Genomic DNA, 26023 nt, shown 5'->3' on the forward strand with positions numbered 1-26023 from the left:
GATGAGGGAGGACCAGCCAAAAACATGTAAGACAAATAAGCAAATGCATAAATAAGGTATTCCATGTACTAGTAGTAAGTGCCACAGAGTAAACACAAGGGCAAAGGTAGTGACTTGGTGGGCTGGGCTATGTGTTCAGCTAGCATGGTCAGAGAAGGACTCTCAGAGGAAGTGGCATCTGAGCCAATGCAAAACAGACAGGAAGGAGGGAGGCGGCCAGAGGGAACAGCAAGAGCCAAGGCCTTGAGATGGTACCGACAGGGCCTCTTGGGGGGAGAAACGAGGGACTGTAAGGACTAGAGCACAGCGGGCATGGGAAGAAGTTGTAGGAGGTAAGACTGTTGAAGTGGCCAGAGAACCAGGTCTTGGAGGGTCTTCTAGTCTTTGCTGAAATAATTGAATATTATTCTCATTCCAGTGGGAAGCCATTGAAAAAATTTATGCAGAGAACTGATTACTAAAAAAATACTGCAATTTATGTGTGTCGTATAAGAACAAATGTTATGTTAAAGTCCATTAGGATAACTATCTTTTAGCTTGAGGCTTTTAAATGGAAAATGAGATTGGCATTTTTACTCAAACAGATACTTTTATTTAAACTTGACCACTCATGAATAATACTTCAAATAAATTAAATGACCCACATCAAAGCATGTCATTAGCAGTTTTAATTATCTAATTTTTTTTAATTAAGAAGAGTTTGCAGTAGTTTATAGAAGCAGTTGGTTCTTTGCTCTTCTTAGTGGTTTGTAGTGTGCCCTTACCAGATGTTACTCTTATTATCTGAATGAAAATAGATTCAGGTGACATTGTAGGTTATAGCTGTCATTGATTCCAAAGATATTTATTCTCAAAACCCTCATCAACAAGGTTAGCATCTGTTGGAAGAAAAATCACCTCTGTTTTTGGTTGTAGCTCATTATTTCCTCACTTTGTTCTGTCATTAGTGCGTTATCATACAGTATAAAGCTGCCTTCTTTTTCATCAAAATGTTGCCACTGTGGAGTTTGCTTCTACATGGTCATAGCTTCCTGCCTTCTGCTAGCAGCTCAGTATGCTCAGAAGAGTTTGGTCACTGAAGTATTAAGTGCAGAGAGCTTTGGACACACTATCTCTTTCACTTTGATCCTGTCCGAGATGACAGGATGCTGGCATATAGCCACCATGACTGCAGTGTGGAGGCGTCCTATCTCATCAAGTAGTTCACACTACTTGCTATCAACTACAACTTCAAGTGCCGTCTCTGCGCCGAGCATGTCTGATATGTGCACTCTGCATCTAGTTCTGGTACAACAGAGATAAATTTAAAGGCTTATAAGTTGCTTTTAGACCTTGTTTTTTATAAAATTAATATAGATTTCCACTTACATTTTGTTGCTGAAAATTTGTCATAATTTTCAAGCAGCTCAGAAGTTGTCTTATTATCTTTGGCAGCTAGTAATATAAACTACTTTCTTTTCCTCTCCAGGAAATGCTTCCAGACCGCACACTTTTATTTGGAGGATAGTACTTCCCCTCGAGTAATATCCACACCTCCAACACCTATCTTCCCAATTTCAGGTAATAGCTTAACATGTGACCATGTGTAGCTGGTAGATGTTGAATGAGAATCAAAATGTTGGAAGGTTTGTCCTTATTGGAGTACTTTGCAAGTGGCTATAATACACTTTAGTAAATATTTGTGTTGCCCATAATACATATTATATCATGTAGCAAGCACCTAGGTCTATAACTTGTTCTCATCAATTCTGAACATTCTTAACCATAGAGGTGACATGAAAAAATAATTTATAATTGTTGAGATGTAATATGTTAAAGAACACAGACATTTATAGCATTCACATATTAGTTATGAATAATGCTGAGTTTCGGTCCTTTCGGCTAATTTAATGGAAACCTAAACAACAAAAGCAAACTAAATCAATAGACAGCACAAGATAACAAAAATGAGGATCAAGTTTTGTTCCTATCTGATCATTTGAGTTTATGTGAGAAAAGGTTTCTCAGCTATATTGATAAAACATCAACTATTTTGTTTTATCAGAACTTACCTGGTAAGCTATCGACAAGATTTAGCCTGTGTCATTTTGATTAAGACACCCATTGACCCTAGAGTTCACCCTATGACTAAGTTCACAGACATTTATTTAATTAACATTGTATGACATTTCAGAATGACAGTGGAAAGAAAAAAGGAATTGTCTAGAAATGTGTGTGGCCTTTTGAAGAAACGTGGATAGAGAATGAGATAAGAACATAGTCACTGAATCAGGGAAAACAAAAGGAAAAATTCATCCATGGGACCATCTTACAGAAGCCTCTTTTAAAATTATCTGGTGCTACATATGTCATTGCTAAAGACCCAAGTTCTATTCATTGTTATTTTATGAAATCTAATGATTTAAAAACTAGAAGAAAAAAAAGAGAGAGAAACATTTTCTTTGTCATTTTAAACAGGCATAGAAAGCAGACGTGTTGGGCTGTTTTTCCCTCCATCAACTCTATACGTCTTTCATTGCTACTGTCTGATTTCTATTTTTCTAGTTTACATTCAACTTCAGAGCATTTGTTTTAGTATGCTAGAATTTCTCATGAACATATTCGGAATTTTGAAACCGACAGCTCTGTTACCAATTGTATTTTGATTCCCTTCGCTTTCAATGATATACCTCGTCTGAATAAATGTGCAAATTAACCGTAATATTATCCATAGTCCAGCATAGGTCATTATTAACAATATGGAAAATAATCCCAAATTGGGAGCTTGTTCAGGAAATCCAAAATCCCTGTTCTTCTCAGAATAGTGATCAAGACCACAGCCTTCTTTTCTGTGCTCAGCTCTCAAAACTGCCCTCCTGATCGCCCAAATACAGTATGTGCATTTTCATGGAAAATTGGAAAATAAAAAGATATGTTGGTCTCACTTACTTGCAGACCAATTCATCAAAGAAATTGCCAGAATAACATAATTGTAAATAAAAAGTAGTCAGTTTGCTTGTGCAGAGAGGTTACCTGTACACAATTGTATCAATGGATTTGAAGGACCTTTAATAGAAGAATCAATCGTTTTGATGTGGCACGTTATTTCTGTCTCTTACCTAAAAAGCAAAAGCTACTTCCATAAGTGTGCAGGTGGAATTACACCTTTGTCTAGTGTTTCTTAAGCTTAACTGTCTAATTCAATTTTAGTATGCAGGTATACTCATCTAAGAAAGAGAACAGATGGATTCTAATTTTTTTAAAAACAACAAATTCTTAGTAACTGAAGCTTAAAGATATCAAATGGCCGAGATGCTGAACATCTGTTGATGTAAAGAACTGTTACTAGTGGAATGTGTTTGATGTTTCCTTGTCAGAGAAATCACTTGTGAAATTGCATTCTGTGAACTAGTAATTTGTTTAATCTAAGAAAGTCTTTTCAGGAAAAAAAAAATAGAGCCAATTGAAATAATTTGGCCTCTTCACAATTAATTAACAGCTCCAATGACTTTGTTTGCATAGTATATTTTCCAGTTAAAATTCTTGAAATATTAAAGATTAATGTCCCAAAGGTTTTTTTATATCATTTTCAATGAATAGTCTTTATATAAATGTTTTCTTTTACTTGTAAGGTGTAGGAAAAAGTGTTTTTCACTGTAAAAATCTGAATCTGTAACTGTTAAATATTAACTATATAATTTTTCAAAACTAAAATTACATTACATATCTTGTTTAATTCATAAGAAAATTGAATGTATATTATTTCTGCATTTTGCTTGGAATTTCCTACTCGCATTAAGGAAAATTACCCATAAAGAGATGCAGCCCACTGATAAGAGCTGAGGCTTTGGTGATACTTACAATTTAACATTGAAAATGAACTTTTTTCTCTTTAGAGTATAAAAGGGAAAGGGGTTCCTGAACAAATCAAAATTCTAAAATGAAGGTTATAATTGATAGTAAATATAGTGAAAATTAGTGAACGCTGCTAAATGTTGCACTGGGATCTTAAAAATACTTGAACTTTGAAGTTGTTTTAAAAGACAGCACCTGTTAACACATAGATACAGATAACAGGACAGCAAATCCCAGAGGGAAGAGGGGCGAGAGTCAGGGGGAGGGGGTGTAAGGGGAAGCACGCTGTTGGGGGTAGAAGGTGTGATACTGAGTGGGACACTTGAATCCAAGTTAACACAATATTTTTTTTAATTAAAAAAAATGGCACCTATTAAATCTTTATAAATAAGAGGCACATCTATGTAAGTGGAATTTATCTTTTTCAACCTATTTTTTTTTATTCACTTAGATGATGTTGGAGCAATTCCAATAAAGCACTTTCCAAAGCATGTTGCAGATTTGCATGCAAGTAGTGGGTTCACTGAAGAATTTGAGGTATGATTTTGCTACGTCTATTTTAACTAATATAGAATATTGAAAATTTAAGATACAGCAGCAGACTATTTCTTGAACTAATGACATGATAACCATTTTCACTACTAGTGAGAATATTAGTTCCCTAATCACTTATGTATTTAAGAGATGTGTTATAATAATCATATAATTAAGAAAATTGGTTTTCATTTTAAAAAGCCATGTTGTGATAGTGGAAAAATTTTTTATAAAAACATTGTTAATATGGGTCAATAAAATACAGATACCAGCATTTAAAAAATAATAATCTTCATAAGTAACCCTTATTCCTTTTAATTTTCTAAATTATATAAATTACACTAAACAATCAAGTTTCATGCTCCATTAGCCAAAGTATATACAAACTCTTAACTGTAAGTCACTAGTGTAAATGCAGAAGCATTTATATTATGCAGATATAATAAATATTTTATATAAGTAAAATCCCATCTTCTCAAGAAAATATACATTTCTTAAAAAACATTTAATTATTAAAATCAATGAAAATTTTTCTAGTGATACCCCTTCAAATAGCCTTACATAGGACAGAAAAATTTGTTTAGCAGATTTTTCAAAGTAAGGACATTCATTGTACTGATGATTCTATATTTAGCATTCCCCTAGCTCTGAAAGTTATTTGTTTTTATTTCTATTCATATTACCAATGAAATCAACTTTCACAGAAGCAAATTAACAACTAACAAATAGCAGAACTGGGATTCAAACCTAGGTTTGTGATTGTAAAGAAAACTCACGTCCTTTCCGTTCGAGCAAGCCTGAGATCATCAGCCTTGCCCTGGCTCCTCCCCTCTAGGAAGCATCACGCTGCTTTTCTGTCTTCCTCCTAGACCCCCAAGTCTCTGTGGACTTCTTTCTTTGAAGCAATTTGAGGTCTGATCCTGGTCAGAAGGTGTTCCATTCTTTCCCTTGCGCTCAGCAACTGCTCCCCAAGAATCAAGTCAACCAAAGTATATTTAGGAAAGGAAAATGCCATCCATTAGAAAGCTTGAAGAAATCAAAAGAAATAAAAATGAAATGTGATAAAGTTTTACTAAATTAAAAATAGCCAGTTCATCTAATCTTAAAAGAAACCTAAGTCATAGCTACATTGACTAAGAAAGCTAGGTGAGATAATGACTAAGTTAATTGGAATAATATAATGAATTACACTTTTAAAGCATCATATGAATTTTTCTTACCTTCGTAGAGGTTACTGGGTGATGTGATGTTAACTCATAGACACTGCCAAGCCCACATCAAACAAAACTGTGATTGAAAGAGGGAAATGTGTCAAGGGCAGATCTAATTTTCCAGGTGTTAAAAACCATAAGAAAGAAATAGACAATTTACAATAAAGTAACTAATAGCATATGCACAAAGCAGATTTATAGCTTTCACAACTATAAAATCATTTTGAATATTTGTAATAATGAAATTAATAAAATATACTCAAAAAGTGTTTTCTTACTTCCATTGCTTTTAACTCACATTCTGAATTAAGAACACTTTTCACTAACTTAATAATTAGCTTAATAACTAATAATGCTATGTCTTTTAAGTGATGCATATATTAAATTGTTTCTAAACCTAAAATCAGAATGATTTCCTGCAGACGAGGTCTTAAAAGCTTATTTGGAGAGAGATTGGGTCATTTGTTGATGAATCAATTCATATTTGGGTCATATACTTTCTCAAAAATTATAAGGTTTTTGTGTTATCTTACTATTAAATAATTATGAATTCTAAACTAATATACTTAGAAAATAACTCTGAAAAGGATTTTAGTTCGTTTTGAAAGATAATTGCCATAAGTAATTTTTCTATACCCAGTAAATTTTAAATTAAAAAGAGATCTACTAGTTAAACATATAGAAAGTAACACTAAGTTTTGTTTCAAATTACCTAGAATATATGATAAAAATGTTTTCAGAGATTTTTAATATTTTGATAGCCCTAAATCTGTTACAAACCACCAAACAGGAAGCAGTTTATTCTTTAAAATTACTCAAAATAAACAAAAATATATATAACTAATTCAGAGTTTCAAATGGTGCTACAGTGACCAATTAACATTATATTTGGATATTAGCAAATCTGACTAATCATGACAAAAGGTGTCATTGAATATATGGTTTTTCTCATCTGCATTTTTTAAAGTCATCATATGATTGTACCACAATCTGTTTTTTAAATGTTAATTTTTTTATTTTACATAATCTTAAAGTTCCATATAGTTAAAAATTTTGATTTGCATGCAATTGTTTGAAGCGTTGTTTTGTTAATATTTGACAAATGTATTTATTGCATGATCATAGTTTTCCATTGTAAACCTAATATGAACGCTTTTTTTTCTCATTTGTCGTGTGCTGTGGAATTTGATTTCTTTACTTTTTTGGCATTCATTCCCTCATTAGACACTGAAAGAGTTTTACCAGGTAAGGCATTATTTCACTGCATTTTCTTTTAGCCAAGAAATAGTTGTAACATGTAAAAAAAAAATTTTTGTTTGGCTAGAATATTTTGTTTGTTTTGTCTTCATTACATTTTAAGGCACTTTGCTTGAAAGGATACGTGTTAAAATGTCATGTGTACAATTTCTCTACAGGAAGTGCAGAGCTGTACTGTTGATCTAGGCATTACAGCAGACAGCTCCAATCACCCAGACAATAAGCACAAGAACCGGTACATAAATATCGTCGCCTGTAAGTATGTCCTTAACTCAGCTCTGACTTGGTTAACATTGCCATTGCCATGGCTTTAAATGTTGTCCTTATTGTTGCTGTTTCAGGACCTTTGTTTCAGGGAATAAGACTTGTGTTAGATAATGCATCACATTATATCACTCCAATTTAAATACATTCTGCAGTTAATCACATCTGTTTCTCATAAATAAAACAAACTCAAACTTTAATCCAGTTCTTTCTTCAGGGCCAATGGACCATAAATCTGATTTTATGATTTCTGTCATTATTATATTCTATAGTCTTATTTGCAGTTGAGGTTCACTTACTCTAATGTGAATTTATTAATCAAGTGATCTTTACTTTGGACTTTATTTCTTTTTTTGTGACAGAGACAAACAGAGAGACACAGAGAGGGGGACAGATAGGGACAGACAGACAGGAAGGGAGAGAGATGAGAAGCATCAACTCTTTGTTGTGGCACTTTACTTGGTCATTGATTGCTTTCTCATATGTGCCTTGACTGGGGGGCTACAGCAGAGCAAGTGACCCTTTGCTCAAGCCAGTGACCTTGGACTCAAGCCTGCAACCTTTGGACTCAAGCCAGAGACCATGGGGTCATGTCTATGATCTCACACTCAAGCTAGCGACCCTGAGCTCAGCTGGTGAGTGAGCCCGCGCTCAAACCAGATGAGCCTGCACTCAAGCTAGTGATCTCGAGGTTTCAAACAAAAGTCCTCAACATCCCAGGTCGACACTCTATCCACTGCACTACCACCTGTTCAGGCTTTTCCATCTTTTTTTAACTAGAGTATAACTGACACACGCAACATTATGTTAGTCTCAGGTGTGCAACACAATGATTCAACGTTGCACACATTGCCTCTTATTTGCTTCTCTTCCCTCTTATTTTCTTTTGTCTTCTCTCCCCTCCATCTCTTGCAGTCCATCCTAATTCCCCTTCCTGAAATGTCTACACATATTCTTTCTTATCTATTCCGTGTGCTTCCTTAGATTTATATGAACATGCTATTACCAGTTGGGTTACTTAAATTATAGTTCCATTCTAGTTTCCAGAAGCCATTGAAGCTATTCTCCTCCTTTTTATCATCACATTCTTTTAAACATTTTGCACAAATGCTACTTTTTTTCCACAGGACTTACACTAATATTTCTTTTTTAGTAAAAGGTTCCGCTTCATGTTTGTCTTTTGTAACTGAAGCAACTATAATGAGTGCACATAAAAACTCAGCTGCTAGCCTGACCTGTGGTGGCGCAGTGGATAAAGTGACGACCTGGAAATGCTGAGGTAGCCAATTCGAAACCCTGGGCTTGCCTGGTCAAGGCACATACCGGAGTTGATGCTTCCAGCTCCTCCTCCCCTTCTCTCTCTCTGTCTCTCCTCTCTCTCTCTTTCTCTCTCTTTCTATCTCTCTCTCTCTCTTTCTCTGTCTCTCCCTCTCCTCTCTAAAATGAAAAAAAATAAATAAAAATTTAAAAAAAAAACCTCAACTGCTGCTTGATGAAGTTGCTGTTAAACTACTCCTGCCACAAGCTCAATGGAAAAAACCACCAGGTCACTAAGAACAGGATGGAGATTAACATTGTTGGACACCTTATGTGCCTTGCACGGTGAAGACATTATTTTGTTTAATCCTCAAAACAACCTGGCAAGATATGTAATCACAGTCCTATTTTAAAGATGAAGTACAACAACCCAGAAAATTTACCCAGGCATGTCTGTCAGAATGTATTAGAACTAAACTGCAGTCAGCCTGGCCCCACACCCTTCTCCTTTGTCACACATCATTTCTGCGTCTCTTCCCTGCCCCCTTGTGACCCACTGTTGTCACAGAAGCATTGATATCCCACTTATCTCTGTAACTGTCCTGGCTCGGGCTCCACTCACTTATTCATCCTTGAAAAGAACAGAGTCTGCCCAGTGAAACTACTAAATTTCCTTCCACTTTCCTTTCTTTTTCTATGTTTCCTCCAAATAAATGTAGTTTCTCTGTAGAACTGAAGTCTATCCCGAACGCCTCATTTCAGCTTAATTACCACAGTACACAGGCATGTAAGTCACCATAGTTTTCACTCCACTATTGACAGGGCAGGATCCACATCTATTGTTGGGCAAAATTCCTTCTCTCTCCTTCTGCAGTAGTTTCACTTTGAGGTTCTTCCCTTGAAAGAGCTGTTTGCTGTGCCCATTCATGGAAACATCCTTGGTCCCTTCTGCTTCCTTCTCTGCTTCCCTTTCTGCATCAGCCTCATCTCAGAGCACAGAGACTGCCACCCTTCCTCAGTTTCCTCAGAGCCGTCCCTCTTCTCTCCCTGCATTGGCTCACTGCCGTTCCCAGCCCCAGGGTCCACGTTTAGACACTCATCTAGATGCCCAGTTCAGGTTTCAGTCTCTACAAAAATGTTTATTATCCCAAACCGACACAGGTTCTTCCTTCATGGTCTCCCTCTTAGTTTTCACCTCTCTTTTTGACACCTGATATTCCTTTTTGTGTACATGTCCATCCTCACCTTCTATGTTAGGAAAATTCTCAAAGCAGAAGCTTTTGTTATTTTTATCTTTATCTTTGTCATCTCTGCATCCCCAAAAGGCCTACTAAAGTAAATTATATTTCAATTGATTTTAATTGTACCTGATACATTATTATGTCGATATATAAGAGCTTTATGCTATAATCTGTGCTATAATGAAATATTTTCTTTCTTTCTTTTTTTATTACAGATGACCATAGTAGGGTTAAGCTTGCACAGCTTGCTGAAAAAGATGGCAAACTGACTGATTACATCAATGCCAATTATGTTGATGTAAGCATGATTTAACTAAAATGTTATGGAAATTATACTAGGTTGATAATTTATTATACTACTGTGCCAAACACACACTAGTACGTAATACATGTTATGTGATAGTATGTAATACAGATCAGTGAGGAGAGATCCCATGACTAAAGGATTTTAGATTGGATAACAGCCAAGCTTATGTATTTGGTTTATCTTCTAGATGAGAAAGAGATTCAGACTGGGAATATTCAAGGTAGAATGAATAGATGATGGATGGATGGATGGATGGATGGATGGATGGATGGATGGATGGACGGACAGAGATCGTAGATACATTTAGGAAGGTTTATTTACTCTTCAATATAAAGGGCAAGACCAGTGCTTGTTTTGAATGTCCCAGAGCTCTTGGCACAATACTGTGTAAATAGCAATGATCAGTACATTCTGAACAAAGAATTTCCAAGGTGGCACTGGCTAAAAGTGCTTACCACTAAACCAGTTACCAACCTTCCTAATCTTGGACATCCCTTGGGATACACAGCTTTGTAGAACTTATTAGAGCTTTCCAGGGGCTGCCGACTACTTCTACTTTCCTATTTCTCACTGTGGTCAGGTGAATGTCACAGGAACTCAATTATTTTCCTGACAGTGACTTCTCAGTCTAGCTGCTTTCAGTTTTATTCTGTGTGGGACACTGAACTCAAAAAGGTGAGCACCAAATACAACTGGCCACTACTTCCAGCAGGAAGGCGGTATGTATGTCATATCGCGTGTAGGCTTGGGAGTCAGGACTTGTTTTGAACCCCAGCTCTCCCACTTGCTAGCTGCGGGAGTTTGGAAAGCCATTTAACTCCTCTGACTTTGGTTTCCTCGTCTCCAAATTAGATGTTGCTTCCAGTCTGCAAATAGCTTACAGAATAGGGTCAATGTCTGTAAAGCATCTTGGCCAGCAGCAGACTCTCAGTGATGTTGCTCAGTGCCCCCCAGGAGAGGGTCAGGAGACACCACCAGAGATTTTCTAACTGTTGTAGACAATTGAATCCCAATGCTGCTTGAAACATGTTTCAAAACAGCACAATTAAGGACCAGATATTACCCATATTATTTAGACTTAGATTAAATGTACTTGGGCTAAAGGTGCAAAGATGTGAGCACCTTTTTTCTACAAAAACATATAGAAGAGAGTTGCGATATTTGTTAGTTCTATTAAGTTTCTCTAGCTTTGCAAGTATATTTTATGTGATTTTTCTTTATAAAAAAAAATTCACTGACTTAGAAAACTTAAGGCTTAGATAGTTAAAAATGGCATGCGAATCAGTGATAAATGCTTGTTATTTGTTCCTTCAGGGTTACACCAGACCAAAAGCTTACATTGCTGCCCAGGGCCCACTGAAATCCACAGCTGAAGACTTCTGGAGAATGATATGGGAGCACAATGTGGAAGTCATCGTCATGATCACAAACCTCGTGGAGAAGGGAAGGGTATGTGGGTATTCTCCCATCCAAGTACTAACCAGGCCCAACCCTGCTTAGCTTCCAAGATCAGACAAGATCGGGCGTGTTCAGGGTAGTAGGGCCGTGGACACGTGTGGGTACCCTATTATGACATCCATGAAATAACACATAGAGGTGCTTTACACTGCTATAATAGAGTCAGCATTAAGAAACCACAGAAGTAATGAGAGCTCTTCCGGATTCCTTTCTAGTGAGTGTGACAGCTGAAAGAGAACTGTTAACATACTAGATCCAAAGGTTTCATTGTCAAAGAAGTTATCTGCTATTTAAATGCACCCTTTATATTGTGAGAAAAAGTAAATGGGGCCCATAGAGAAGCACTGTAGAGTGAGGTTGATTTTAATTCAGAAGATCTGTTTCCAGAGCTAGCTGTATCATGACGGCAGTTTCCTCATCTGAAATAAGAATTTTGGACCAAATCATGTCGTAGCCCTTTCACTTCTGTGACTGTGCCCGTGGTATCCTCAGCAGCCAATCTGCACTCCCTTAGAAAGGAAGGAAGTATTTCGAAGAGTGAGATAGTCCATTCCTCCCACAGTCTCAGAACTTTACAAGTTTCAAGGGCTACTCTTACGTAATGCATTTGGGTATGGAAATAGCATCTCCATTTTCCCTTTTTGCAGAGAAAATGTGACCAGTACTGGCCTGCTGACGGTAGTGAAGAGTATGGGAACTTTCTGGTCACTCAGAAGAGTGTTCAAATGCTTGCTTATTATACTGTGAGGACTTTCACTCTAAGAAACACAAAAATTAAAAAGGTAAGTCAACAAATCATGGACATTAACAACTGAGTGACTCATCCGGTCCTTTTTCAAGTGAGTGGGGGATATAACCAAGGCAGGGTAAAAATGTACAATTAAAGGAATTAAGGGTTCTTATCACCACATCTCAATCCCAAAAGTTTCTTCCAAGTCTTGAGTGCCAGCCGTGGCTTTGGACCTAGATTGGTCATGCTGCCAATGGTAGCAGTGGTGTGCTGCATGCATGAACAAAAATTCCTGTGCCTTTGATAACTGCACATCCAACTAAACGTAGTGCAGCATGAAGTAAGAGAAGGGGAGGAAAACATAAAGGTAATGTATTAGTCATGGAGAGAGAAAAAGAGAGAGAGAGAGAAATACTGAGAGAGACTGATATTCCCTAAGTGACACAGGCTGGACATTCAGTGTCATGGTCATGAGAAGAATTCCTTCTTCTTCTGGAAACCTCAGTCTGCTCTTAAGACCTTCAACTAATGGCATGAGGGACACCCATATTTGGAGCATAATCTGCTTTACTCAAAGTCTAGAATTGAAATGTCCATCCCATCTAAGAAGTACCTTGACTGCCGTGTTTGGTATGATTGGCGTTTGACCAAACCATAAGCCAGTACGGCCTGGCCAGGCCAACATGTAAAACCGACCATCACAAATGATGTCAATGTAGACCAGTGGTAGTCAGCCTGGTCCCTACCGCCCACTAGTGGGCGTTCCAGCTTTCATGGTGGGCTGTAGTGGAGCAACCAAAGTATAAATAAAAAGATAGATTTAACTATAGTAAGTTGTTTTATAAAGATTTATTCTGCCAAATTTAGCGAAAATCCGACATAAAGTACTTGGTAAGTAATTATTATTATATGCTTTAACTTGCTGTAACTCTGCTTTATAAATTTTATAAAGTAAAGTTACTTCTCTACTTTATAAATCACCATTACTGTGGAACCAGAGGGCAGTTAGAAAATTTTACTACTAACAGAGATACAAAAGTGGGCAGTAGGTATAAAAAGGTTGACTACCCCTGGCATAGACTGTCCGCATCAGGCTGTGACTCCTGAGTTGCTATTGAAGAGCCCGTGTGTTTATGTGTGTTCCTGACACCAGCTGTCTGGTCTGCTCCAGGGCTCCCAAAAAGGGCGACCCAGCGGGCGTGTGATCACGCAGTACCACTACACGCAGTGGCCGGACATGGGCGTGCCCGAGTATGCCCTGCCAGTGCTGACCTTCGTGAGGAAGGCGTCCCATGCCAAGCGCCATGCCGTGGGGCCTGTTGTTGTCCACTGCAGGTAGGTCACTGAGATGAATCTCTTACCCACAGAATCGTTTATGCTGATTACACGAGAATCAACGGCACCAAGGTTTTGCCACAAGGACAATGACGGGGAATGAAATTGTTTTCATAATTGTTGATCAGTAGGAACTGGGTATGCCAGACCTAGTATGTGATTGCTGAATATTTCAAAGCACTGGGTATTTTTATGGTGTTTATTATCCTATTTGATTGTTGAATTGGGTGTCAACTTATCACTATGTGAGGCAAGCAGAACAATGTTTTGTCATTAAACATTCACTACAATATAACAGCATGGGATAAAAATGCTAGAGAACCAACCTCTGTTCCTAGGATGTGATATTCTATTATGGAGCTATTGTGCCAAGTTTATATCAGAGACAATGAAGAACATAGAGCATGAGGAATTTTACTTCTTTTTCTTTTTTTTTAAGTGAAAGGAGTAAAGACAGAAAGACAGACTCCCACATGCACCCCTGATCGAGATTCACCTGGCAACCCCATCTGAGGCCAATGCTCTGCCCACAACTGATCTATTTTTAGCACCTGAGGCAGAAGCTCCACAGGACCATCCTCAGTGCCAGGGGCCAACTTGCTCAAACCAATCAAGTCATGGCTGTGGGGGCTAAGGGGTGTGATAGAGACAAAGGAAAGAAGGAGGAGGGAGCAGCAGATGGTCACTTCTCCTGTGTGCCCTGACCAGCACATCCACACTCCAGGCCGATGCTCTACCACTGAGCCAACCAGCCAGGGCAAGTGTGAGGAATTTGATAAAACACAAAATACTTTTAAGTTGTTTTAAAACAGTTTGAGATCTAAAACCCTTTCTCATTTTCCTGAGTTCTTTCTAATATATCCTATTGAATGCATTATCAACTCATCGTTGCTGCAAGTATTTTTATTCCCAAGACTGGTTTGATGATGCCCTGGCTGGTTGGCTCAGTGGTAGAATGTCAGCCTGGCGTGCAGGAGTCCCAGGTTGGATTCCCGGCCAGAGCACACAGGAGAAGCGCCCATCTGCTTCTCCACCACTCCCCCTCTCCTTCCTCTCTGTCTCTCTCTTCCCCTCCCGCAGCCAGGGCTCCATTGGAGCAGAGTTGGCCCAGGCGCTGAGGATGGCTCTGTGGCCTCTGCCTCAGGCACTAGAATGGCTCTGGTTGCAACAGAGTGACGCCCCAGATGGGCAGAGCATCGCCCCCTGGTGGGCGTGCTGGGTGGATCCCTGTCTGGCACATGCGGGAGTCTGTCTGACTGCCTCCCCGTTTCCAACTTCGGAGAAATACAAAAAAAAAAAAAAAAAAAAAAGACTGGTTTGATGATAAGAAATAATGGTATAACAGAGGAAGAGGAAATTAAATTATGCTAGAGGTTTCAGGTGATATTTTTTTGTTAAAGCAAAGAAAAAAAATCAGTTAACCTTTACTGAGCTTTGATTCAAAAAAATGTATGACCACAAAAATCAAATTCATTTCTATGTACAGTGTTTTTGTCAAAGCAGTGCCTGTGTTTCTATAGAAGCAAATACTTTTCATCAATATGCAGCTTATCTGACATATTCTAATTAACTATCTCAGGAGTTATCGTCAGAGAAATTTTAAGAGCCCTATCTTGAGATTTTTATAATGTTACCGAATATAAGCTGAGAGAAACAGGAAGATGTAAGAAAAATAGCTCTGAAGGTCAGGAATTGTTTCTGAGAAAACAGAGAAGGACCAGGGTATTGTGCCGTGCAGGTGAAAACTTTCCACTCTAGCACCTTCTACTTGTTGATGCGTCTGAAAAGAAGCCCTTCTGTAGACTCTTTGAATAAGTCGATAGATAATGGCCCTTTAGAAATGACTGAAGTTACGCTTCGTTCTTCACGGTCTCACTGAAATGACATTTTCAGCGGCAAGCCTTATCAAATTCTTTTTCCCATTAACGCGGAAACCTTTACAAACATGTCTACCCGACAATACAGACCCAGAGACCTCTTCTTTTCAGAGTTTGGTGAAGCTGGTGCTTTGATTTTTTTTCTCAGATTACATGTCTATTTGCTATGCTTTGATACACTATATTTTCACTGTAGGATATAAAACAAATAAGAAATATAATTATTGAAAATCAAAAGTCTCCCAACAGAAATAGATTGTTCTGCAATTTGACAGGTAGCAAAGAGATCAAGAAAGAAACTTTCTGTTCTTTGAGCACTATGATGAACTAAACTGCTTACAGTTTTGAATGGCTAATTATTTATTATGTGACTGATTTGCTTGAGGAAGAAAATTATTTTAATTTACAAGACAGCTAGTAGGGACCTATCTTCCAATTTATTCTGTTCTTGACATTGACAGAGTTTTTTATTTGTGTTCTCTTCAGTGCCGGAGTTGGGAGAACAGGCACATATATTGTCCTAGACAGTATGCTGCAACAAATTCAGCATGAAGGCACGGTCAATGTGTTTGGCTTCTTAAAGCACATTCGTTCACAACGAAATTATTTGGTACAAACTGAGGTATGATAAAAGGGACAATTTTATTTATCTAAGGGTTGAAAACATCACTAAAATGCTAAAGCTGGGTAGACTAGAGATTGTATTATCAAGTGAATTAGTCTGGCAGGGCTGCCACAATAAAGTATAACAAACCGGGTGGTTTAAAACCACGGGTTTGTACTATTTCATAGTTCTGGGAGAAAGAACTTTTTTTTTTTCCTTTTATGAAGTGAGAGAAGAGGAGGCAGAGACAGACTCCTGCATACAACCTGACTGGGATCTACTCAGCAAGCCCACTTGGGGGTGGGGGGGAATTCTCTGCTCATTTTGGGCGTTGCTCCATTGCTCAGCAACCAAGCTTTACCTAGTTCCTGAGGCAGAGGCCGTGGAGCCGTTCTCAGTGCCTGGAGCTAACTCACTCCAATTGAGCCTGGATGCAGGAAAGGGATATATAGAGAGAGAAGCGAGAGGGGGAGGGAGGAAAGTGGAGAAGCAGATGAGTGCTTCTTCTGTGTGCCTTGACTGGGAATCGAACCAAGGACATTCACACACCAAGCTGATGCTCTACCACTGAGCAAACCAGCCAGAGCCAAAAGAAGTTCAAAATCAAGGTGTTGGCAGTGCCCTGCTGCCGCTGAGATTTCTAAGGAAGGATATTTTATTTTATTTAATCTCCTCGAGCTCCCAGTACCTCCCTGCCTGCCTTGGACGTGACAGCGTAATTCTGCCTCTGTCTTCAAAATGGCTGTCTTCCCTCTGAGCCTGTGTTCAAATCTTCCTTTTAAAAGAACTCTAGTCACTACATCATTCTAACTAATTAGATCTGTCATGACTCTATTTCCAAAGAAGGTCACATTCTGAGGTTCTGAGGGATTAGGGCTTCAATATACCTTTTTGCGGGGGGGCAAAATTCAACACATAATACTTAATTGCATATAAGTCATGGGACAGCTAAACTTTTCCTATTTTGTGACCAATCAGGGAATATATTTAAAATAACACTGGTGACAGAGAAAATTGTAGAAAATCAGTAAATGAATCAATTAGCACCTATTTTATGCTAGCAAAATCCTCAAGTTTTTCTTGCGCATAGCAAATGAATGGATTCATCTTCATGTTGAAAAAGTAAAAATTATGCCCACATTCTGTCCCTTTTCAGGCCCATATCCTCTGCCCATCTATGACACCGGACAGAATCTGCACATCTGTATTTGTTTTCACTCTATCTACATATAAAAGAATGGAAATAGAAAATTATGGCTAGTGGCTTGAAAGCAGCCAGAAACACATAATTAGTTTTAAAACCAAACCAAAGTTTATTCATTCCATGAAGACAAGGGCATTCTTGTCACATAAGACCAGAGGCTAGTTCTACAAAAGACAAGGTAACTATTAGCCCTCTGAGTAGTGAGTATTTTAACCCTTTGAGTGAGGATGTACATGAGCGTTTATACTACTCAAAGGGTTAAGAACTGCATAGACAACTATGCTAAATTTTATAAGACTGGCTAAAGGAGAATTGATATGGACAGAAGGAAAGACCCATCAGAATTGTAGACATTATAGAAGTCCTCGTGCAAACGATGGAAGTGGACATCAGGTTGAAGGACGAGCAAAGAAGGCATTGCTTTGCTGCCCAACATCTTCCTGCCTCCTTCCTGCAAATGTTACTCCACAAGAAGTTAAGAGGTCCCTGACCAGGTGGCACAATGGATAGAGCACCAACCGGGGACGCTGAGGACCCAGGTTTGAAACCCGAGGTTGCCGTCTTGAGCGCAGGCTCACCAGCTTGAGCATGCGATCATAGACATGACCCCATGGTCGGTAGCTTGAGCTCAAGGTGCTGGCTTGCAGAAGGGGTCACTGGCTCAGCTGGAGCCCCCGGTCAAGGCACATATGAGAAAGCAATCAGTGAACAACTGAGGTGCCACAACAAAGAATTTATGCTTTTCATAAATTTTTTGAAATTTATGAAATTTTTTCATAAATTTTCTTTTCTATCTCTCTGTCCCTCTCTGTCTCTCTTTTGCTCTAAAAGAAAAAGAAGAAGTAGAGAGGTAAGGGAGGGATGAGAAGAGCTGAAGAGCTGTGTCCTGTCTGCATTGCTTCCTGTCTTCTCCTCCACCTGACATCCTGCCAGGCCTGAGAAGCAGTCTTAGTGGGTTTCTTTCTGCCTTTTGTAAAACTCTTTGGTCTGTCAATGGAAAGTACTGCTTTTATACCTAGATACAAATAAAAAAAAATCTGAGGTAACATTCCTTATTGTCATTGTTTTGCCAGGAACAGTATGTCTTCATTCACGACGCGCTGGTTGAGGCCATACTTAGTAAGGAGACAGAGGTGCGAGAGAGTCACATTCACGCCTATGTCAACATGCTCCTCATTCCCGGACCAACAGGCAAAACGAAGCTCGAGAAACAATTCAAGGTGAGTCCTCTTGGAAGCCTCGTGGGTGTCCCCACAGCATTGAATGCGCCTGCATCTTCCCATTTGAGTCGACAAGGCCGTGTGGGCGAGTGGAGAGCCCTGTTGGCACCGTGGCTGGTATTGTTGTACACAAGAGGCCACGGAGCCACGTGGTGCATCTCAAGGAGAACCTTAATTTTGAGTGGCAAAAAGAAAAGTTCTCTGAAACCCTAGACTAACTTTTATAAATGCAGACGTGGTCCGGGAAAGGAGGACAGGGAGCCTGACAGAATGAACAGACAAAACTCATAACACAGACCGCTCAAGTGCTCTTTGTACTTTGAAAGAACCAGACCACTCAGCGCAAGTGCTGTGGCTGGGGCTGCTCGGGCTGCTCGCTGGGAGGAAATCTGCCTCACTCTAAGCCCCGGAGCTAGAATAGGCCACGCCACAACAATAGCTTCTCCAACCTCTTCTCTGCCACTCATCTGTCACGAGGCATGAACTGGAGAGGAGAGCGTGTTTTGTGTAATATTGTTCCTCCTGCAACCCAGCTCTTGGACTTCCAGAAATCAGCCAGCAAAAACTTCAGAAAGCAGCTGTGCCCAGGCCTGCAGCCGGGTGGGGGCAGCTGCAGGGGCCAGGCTTCTAGAGGAAGGGAGGTGGTTGTTTTGACCATGTTATTCCTGTACTAAACTCTTACCTCCTGGGAATCCTAGAGGAAAAGGGCCAATACCTGAAGGAGGACTATCTAGGGAGAATTCGGAAGGGCCGGGAAAAACCCAGGAGAGTTAGTTAGCAAACATTGAGGTTTCAGTTGTTTCTCTTCTCCTCATTTTTCATCTTATCAGAATATCAGAACTTAAACACTGATTACTCTTAATTCCCCTTAGAAACTTCACATGTGTGCACATTCAGAAATACAGAACGGATATTCATTGCTACAAAATCCGACATAGCAAAACATTAAAAATAACCTGAGCTCTCAGTAAATGGAAAATAGGTAAATAGCAAGTACATTATTCATGTGATGGAATTCTAAAAGAATCAATAAAATCCAACTATTTCCATACATAGGGATGCAGAAGTAGGTTTACTGTGTCATTTTGTCCTCCTTTTGAGTTAATTCTGCGGTCTTTGTTCATATACGAACAAAGGGAATGCTGCTTTTGCCCTCTCCTGTATGTAAGTGCGCGCGCGCGCGCACACACACACACACACACACACACACACACACGCCGCTTATCTCCTCCCAGCTGTGAGAGATAAGAAATGAAGAATGCACACCTATAGAGGATGCCCTGAGGACGGTCCTCCCAATGCTGAAAGTCAGACTAGAGAAGAATGTCTCTGCTTCTTCCAACTTTACTGTTGTAAGACATAAATGTTCCAGGGAGGTTCTGAAAGTGCAAGGAATTTTTGGAAAACAAGTCAGATATATCTATAGTCAGTACGTGACCTTGGTTGGGCTATGTGTGCGTGTGAGCATGTGTGTGTGTGTGTGTGTGTGTGTGTGTAACTTAAAGGAAATAATCTGTATTTTTTCTTGACCCCTTCTCAGCTCCTGAGTCAATCAAATATACAGCAGAGTGACTATTCCACAGCCCTAAAGCAATGCAACAGGGAGAAGAATAGAACTTCTTCCATTATTCCTGGTAGGTTATGTTAAATCTTTTAAAAAAAAATTCTTTTAGAGCAGAAGCCTTGTAAGTAATTTGACAATATTTATACATTTTAGGACAAAAGCAATACACTCATGTTTTTCTAATTATGCAGGATAATTTAAAAAGCACTTTTAAAAGGCACTCTCAAACACTGAAGCCTCATCTAAAACTGCAAAATGCATAGTAAAATTAGCTTAAAGGTCAAAGAAAACTCGACCTGAGACATGCAGCTCTGTTGCAATTTGGGCATGGGGGGGGCAGCGCTGTGAGCATGGTTGCTTACCATGCACGTTCTGTGTTGCAGTGGAGAGATCGAGGGTTGGTATTTCGTCCCTGAGCGGGGAAGGCACAGACTACATCAATGCCTCCTACATCATGGTAAGTCCGAGGAGTCACTGGGGAGACGGCCTGCCTGCTTGTGTTACCAGGACCCAAACCGCATGAGCCGACCGAGGCAGCAGCTGTGACACCACCACAGTAGCAATAGGAGACAACATTCCTGGTACTTCCATGAGTGCTGGAACTGGACAAACCTGCAAATAAGTAGATGCAGGAACCAAAGACCGTGCAGGGCTGATAAATAGACACAAAGCATACACTCAGCTGTCAAAGAGAGGGTACCTGAACACCAAAGGTGCACTGTTGTTAGAGGTGTGAAATGTGGCGCCCTGCCATTGGGACTTGTAGGGAGTGAAAAATATAAACTCTCCTCCAGATTTCCACCCTATCTAGAGTAGGAGACACGGTCCATGAGTCATCTTGGTAAGTGTGCTCCTAGAGCTGATACTGTGCAAATGTGAGCACAGTACTTAACTTCTTAAGCCTCTGTTGAATCATCTGTAAAGTGTGAATCACATTTTCCATCCCAAAGAACTTCTGGGAGGAGTCACCGACAAAAGGGGAAGAAAAATGCTTAATGCCGTACCTGGCATATGGAAAGTGCCCCTTAAACATCGACTAGAGGCCCTGGTTGGTTGGCTCAGTGTTAGAGCTTTGGCCCCATATGTGGAAGTCCTGGGTTTGATTCTCAGTCAGGGCACACAGGAGAAGTGCCCATCTGCTTCTCCACCCCTCCCCTCCTCCTTCTTCTCTCTCTCTCTTTCTCTCTCTCTCACTTCACCTCATGCAGCCATGGCTCGAATAATTCAAACCAGTTGACCCCAGGTGCTGAGAATGCCACCATGGCCTCACCTCAGGTGTTAAAATAGCTCAGTTGCTGAGCAACAGAGCAGTGGCTCCAGATGGGCAGAGCATTGCCTGTAGGGATTTACCAGGTGTATCCCAGTTGGGGCACATGCAGAAGCCTGTCTCTCTGCCTCCCTACCTCTCACTTAATAAAAAAATTTAAAAAATAGAAAATAGAATATTAACTAGTGTAATCACAGTATTATAGGTAAACATTATATGAAAATTAAATGGCCATCATAAACTTATGTTTTCTGAATGTTTAAAGTCCTAGATCAGGGTTCTAGTGGTCTTCTCTTGGATTTTGTAGGGTTATTATCAGAGCAATGAGTTTGTCATCACCCAGCATCCCCTTCTCCACACCATCAAGGATTTCTGGAGGATGATATGGGACCACAATGCTCAGCTGGTGGTCATGCTGCCTGATGGCCAAAACATGGTAAGTCCCTCAGGTCACTCTTAGTACCTTCCTTGTGGGGGGAATACCTCGTCACAACACCCAAAAGTCCAGTGTACAAAAAAAATAATGTTTTTCAACTAATAAACTAATGTCATTAGAGTTGCACCTTGACTACTGTTGGGTCTGGTTTGGTCATACAACCATGTCTGAAATTGTTGATTGACAATTTTAAATAAGAGTAGGTTAAAATTAATTTAAATTTAAATATTTTGTGATGCTGCTAAGAAAATTACAATTACAATCATGAATAAAGTCAGTCCATGTTTATATTTTTTCAATAATACTTGGAGATTCCTCAGTTTAAGGAGATACATAGAAGACCAATTTGGGGCCCTGACTGGTGGTTCAGTGGATAGAATGTTAGCCCAGTATATGGATGTCCCAAGTTTGATTCCTCATCAGGGCACACAGGAGAAGTGACCATTTGCTTCTACCGTCTCTCTCTCCCCACTTCTCTCCCTTTTCTCTTCCTTCCAGTGGCTTGATTGGTTCAAGAGTGGACCCAGGCACTGAGGATAGGTCCATGGAGTGTGTCAGCCTCAGGCACTAAAAATAGTTCAGTACTTGAGCATTGGCCTCAGATTGGCTTACCAGGTGGATCCTGATCTGGGTGCATGTGGGAGTTTGCCTCGCTATCTCCCCTCCTCTCACAAAAAAAAAAAAAAAGAAGAAGAAGAAGAAGAAGAAGAAGAAGAAGAAGAAGAAGAAGAAGAAGAAGAAGAAGAAGAAGAAGAAGATCAAATTGGAATAAAGTGAACTCTTAGTATTGGAAGGATTTTTTAGTATCAGAAAATCATAGATACCCTATTCTCCTTTTCTATATGTATTTGGAAAACCCACAAAATCAAATCAAATTAATATTTCATTTGACTTTGCATGTATACCTAGAGATTCATTTTTTGTCCATGAAGTTGTGCTGATCATTCCAAATGATCCTACAAATCACTGAGCTCTTAAAATCACTTGATTTTTTCTCTACTTAGTAGTCATTCACAGAAGCAACAACCAGTCTTTGTTATTGACAAACTGAGAAAGCAAAACAACAAAGCAATAGTTTAGGTTCCTAAGTTTTATGCTGCAGATCAGTCTGGTTTAAGACACAAAATTTTAAGACTACATTTTGCAATGCAAAGAAAAATTTGAGTTGAATCTTCTATGGCAACCAGTTAACTTCATTTCACAGCCTGCTTAATTAGATAATGTATCAAAAGCTAGCATTTTCTTTGGTTTTCAATTCTCCAGGCAGAAGATGAATTTGTTTATTGGCCAAACAGAGATGAGCCTATAAATTGTGAGAGCTTTAAAGTCACTCTTATGGCTGAAGAGCACAAATGTCTGTCTAATGAGGAAAAACTTTTAATTCAAGATTTCATCTTAGAAGCTACACAGGTACGGATATAATTTAAGTCACAAACTTTTCATCTTAAGCACATGTTTCGTGATCTATGCTCCTCACCCTTTACTGCCCTCCACCTGCTTCCCCCTGCTCACCACCATACTGTTGTCTGTATCTATACGTTTCGGTTTTATATTCCACATATGAGTGGAATCATATGGTTCTTAGCTTTTCCTGACTTGTTTCACTTAGCATAAGTGAAATTCTCAAGGTTCATCCACGTTGTCACAAATGGCAGTGTTTCATCTTTATTCCTAGCTGCCCAAACATGGCGGCGGAAGGTGGTTTGACTTTGGGTGGTGGGCACACAGCACAATATACAGATCAAGTATCATAGGGATGTGTACTTGAAACCTACATGATCCTATTAACCAATGTCACTACAATAAATTCAATTTAAGAAAAGAAGATTCAACATTCTCCAAAATGAGTGACCAAAACATATATATTTGATAATGCAAGTAAATTAATGGTATAAACATTGCAATAGTATCCTACTTGATTAAAGCACACACACAAATAAAGGAACATGTTGGTTCCAGTTCCACTGATGGGCAGCATGGCCTTGGGAGATGGGCTTATATTTCTTATTTGTAAAATGAGGGGCAGATACCAGAAGAAGGCTAAGGTCTCTAAGAACTCTTAACATTCCATGCTGATTGCCATCTGTAACTATTCTCTCAACACTTCAGAATCACCCCTTCAGATCCGTAGTCTCCCATGCCTTCTCCCATAAAAAGTTAATTATGAGAGTAATAATCATTAGATACCCATTGTCTTTTCATACCCATTATTCTAATTAGTGGTCATGTCTAGGATCTAGCGTGGCCTTGGGCAGTCAGCCCATTTTTCTCCAGGTACACGCCGAAAAGCAGCATTCGTGATTGATCCCACTTCGGTGTGTCTCCACTACACAGATCAGCTACTGTGAACACCTTGCTCACCCAGGAGTCTAACAAGGGACTGGCAGTGTTTCTAAAATGATGGGGATAGATGATGGAAAGACTGAAGTAGGCACTTTCTTAACTTCAGACATTTATAAGCACTTTCCCCTCCTCCAAAAAAATCCCACAGCATTTGAGGGTGGTCGAGGAGTGAAGGTCTGTAGTAGAGAGACCAGGATTTGTTTCAGTGCCCGGGGTGTGACATAACCTACTGAAACCAAGAGCCGGGGGCTTTTACTTACTGATCTGTTATATGAGCTTATTTGATGAGTAAATATTGGCTAGATTAAAAAGAATGTTCGTAAAATATATACAGGGTATTAAAATGATACTGTCAATATATTCAAGGAAGAGAACTCCGCCTTTACCAATGAAGTCCCTGCTGAGCCCCCACCCCACTCTATCCTCCCCCCCTGAAATAGCTACTTCCTGAATCAGTGCTCATCCCTCTCTTGATGTACTTTATTTATTCAATTTCAATGGGAAGGGGGAAAATAAAAAATATACAAATGAGACTACATCAAAATTGATTTGCTTCATAATTTTATTTTTTGTGCTTATATTCCTCAACACCCTGCTCTTAGTTTAAAATCATTTCAAACTTCATTTAAGTTACATTTTGTGTATTTTTGAAGAAGTTTTTCAGTTTTCTTCATTATGATACTGCTGAGATTTATCCATGTAATTGAGTATAGTTCCAATTCATTTAATTCTGCTGGTTAGCATTCCAGTTTATAAACATACTTCTTCCACCTAACCAGGCGGTGGCGCAGTAGATAGAGCGTCGGACTGGGATGCAGAGGACCCAGGTTTGAAACCCTGAGGTCATCGACTTGAGCACAGGCTCACCAGCGTGAGCTCAGGGTTGCTGGTTTGAGTATGGGATCATAGACATGACACCGTGGTCGCTGGCTTGAGGCCAAAAGTTGCTGGCTTGAAGCCCAAGGTCCCTGGCTTGAGATCAAGGTCAATGGCTTAAGCAAGGGATCACTTGCTCTGCTGTAGTCCCTGGTCAAGGCACATATGAGAAATCAATCAATGAACAAGTAAGGTGCTGCAACGGAGAACTGATGCTTCTCATCTCTCTCCCTTCCTGTCTATCTGTCCTTATCTGTCCTTGTCTCTGTCTCTGTCACAAAATATAGATAGATAGATAGATAGATAGATAGATAGATAGATAGATAATAGATAGACTTCTTCCAATCTACATTTGGTTATTACTTGTATGTGCTGTTTGTTTTGTTTTGTTGTCTTGTTTTGTTATTGCAAATAATACAGCTATGAATATTTTTCAACACATGCAACATTTTCTGTTTGGTATGCCTTGGAATCCCCCTGCTGGGTCATTGGCATGAGCATCTTCAACTTTCTGTGACTTTATTAAGAAAAGTCGCCCTGGCCGGTTGGCTCAGCGGTAGAGCGTCGGCCTGGCGTGCGGGAGACCCTGGTTCGATTCCCGGCCAGGGCATATAGGAGAAGCACCCATTTGCTTCTCCACCCCCCCCCTTCCTCTCTGTCTCTCTCTTCCCCTCCCACAGCCAAGGCTCCATTGGAGCAAAGATGGCCCGGGCACTGGGGATGGCTCCTTGGCCTCTTCCCCAGGCACTAGAGTGGCTCTGGTCGCGGCAGAGCGACGCCCCGGAGGGGCAGAGCATCGCCCCCTGGTGGGTGTGCCGGGTGGATCCCGGTCGGGCACATGTGGGAGTCTGTCTGACTGTCTCTCCCCGTTTCCAGCTTCAGAAAAATACAAAAATACAAAAAAAAAAAAAAAAAGAAAGAAATCCCAACTATTTTTCCAAATGGCTCTTCCAGTCCCCGTGCCCACAGGAGTGTATAAGTGATATGGAATCTCTGCGTCCTCACCAGTATTGTGAGGAGAATGGTATGGCATCTCATGGTGGTTATCATTTGCATTTCTTTGGTTGCAGGTAAAGTTGGATAACTTTACATCATCTTTTGTGACATTTCTATTCATGATTTCTGACCATTTTTCTACTGTTATTGACCATTTTCTTACTGATTTATTAGAGGTCTCTTTATGCCCTGGGTACCAATCCTTTGT

The 26023-nt window shown here is 39.7% G+C and overlaps 1 protein-coding gene across 4 annotated transcripts in view; it reads left to right on the forward strand.

Annotated features, from left to right (window-relative positions):
- Positions 1 to 26023, forward strand: part of PTPRZ1 (protein tyrosine phosphatase receptor type Z1) — a 192373-nt gene that overhangs the window by 160646 nt on the left and 5704 nt on the right. For 2 of the 4 annotated variants that reach the window (XM_066262186.1, XM_066262188.1), the window contains exons 14-27: positions 1469 to 1560; positions 4286 to 4371; positions 6804 to 6824; positions 6995 to 7091; positions 9814 to 9896; positions 11220 to 11354; positions 12011 to 12145; positions 13265 to 13428; positions 15792 to 15927; positions 18187 to 18333; positions 19874 to 19967; positions 20281 to 20354; positions 21472 to 21600; positions 22864 to 23010. In XM_066262186.1, coding sequence (XP_066118283.1) covers positions 1469 to 1560; positions 4286 to 4371; positions 6804 to 6824; positions 6995 to 7091; positions 9814 to 9896; positions 11220 to 11354; positions 12011 to 12145; positions 13265 to 13428; positions 15792 to 15927; positions 18187 to 18333; positions 19874 to 19967; positions 20281 to 20354; positions 21472 to 21600; positions 22864 to 23010 — 1540 coding nt within the window. The remainder of the gene's footprint in view (positions 1 to 1468; positions 1561 to 4285; positions 4372 to 6803; positions 6825 to 6994; positions 7092 to 9813; positions 9897 to 11219; positions 11355 to 12010; positions 12146 to 13264; positions 13429 to 15791; positions 15928 to 18186; positions 18334 to 19873; positions 19968 to 20280; positions 20355 to 21471; positions 21601 to 22863; positions 23011 to 26023) is intronic. The other 2 variants (XM_066262187.1, XM_066262189.1) reach the window with 1 other exon arrangement.

The sequence above is a fragment of the Saccopteryx bilineata genome, chromosome 2, assembly GCF_036850765.1.
Source record: "Saccopteryx bilineata isolate mSacBil1 chromosome 2, mSacBil1_pri_phased_curated, whole genome shotgun sequence".
Taxonomy (NCBI): domain Eukaryota; kingdom Metazoa; phylum Chordata; class Mammalia; order Chiroptera; family Emballonuridae; genus Saccopteryx; species Saccopteryx bilineata.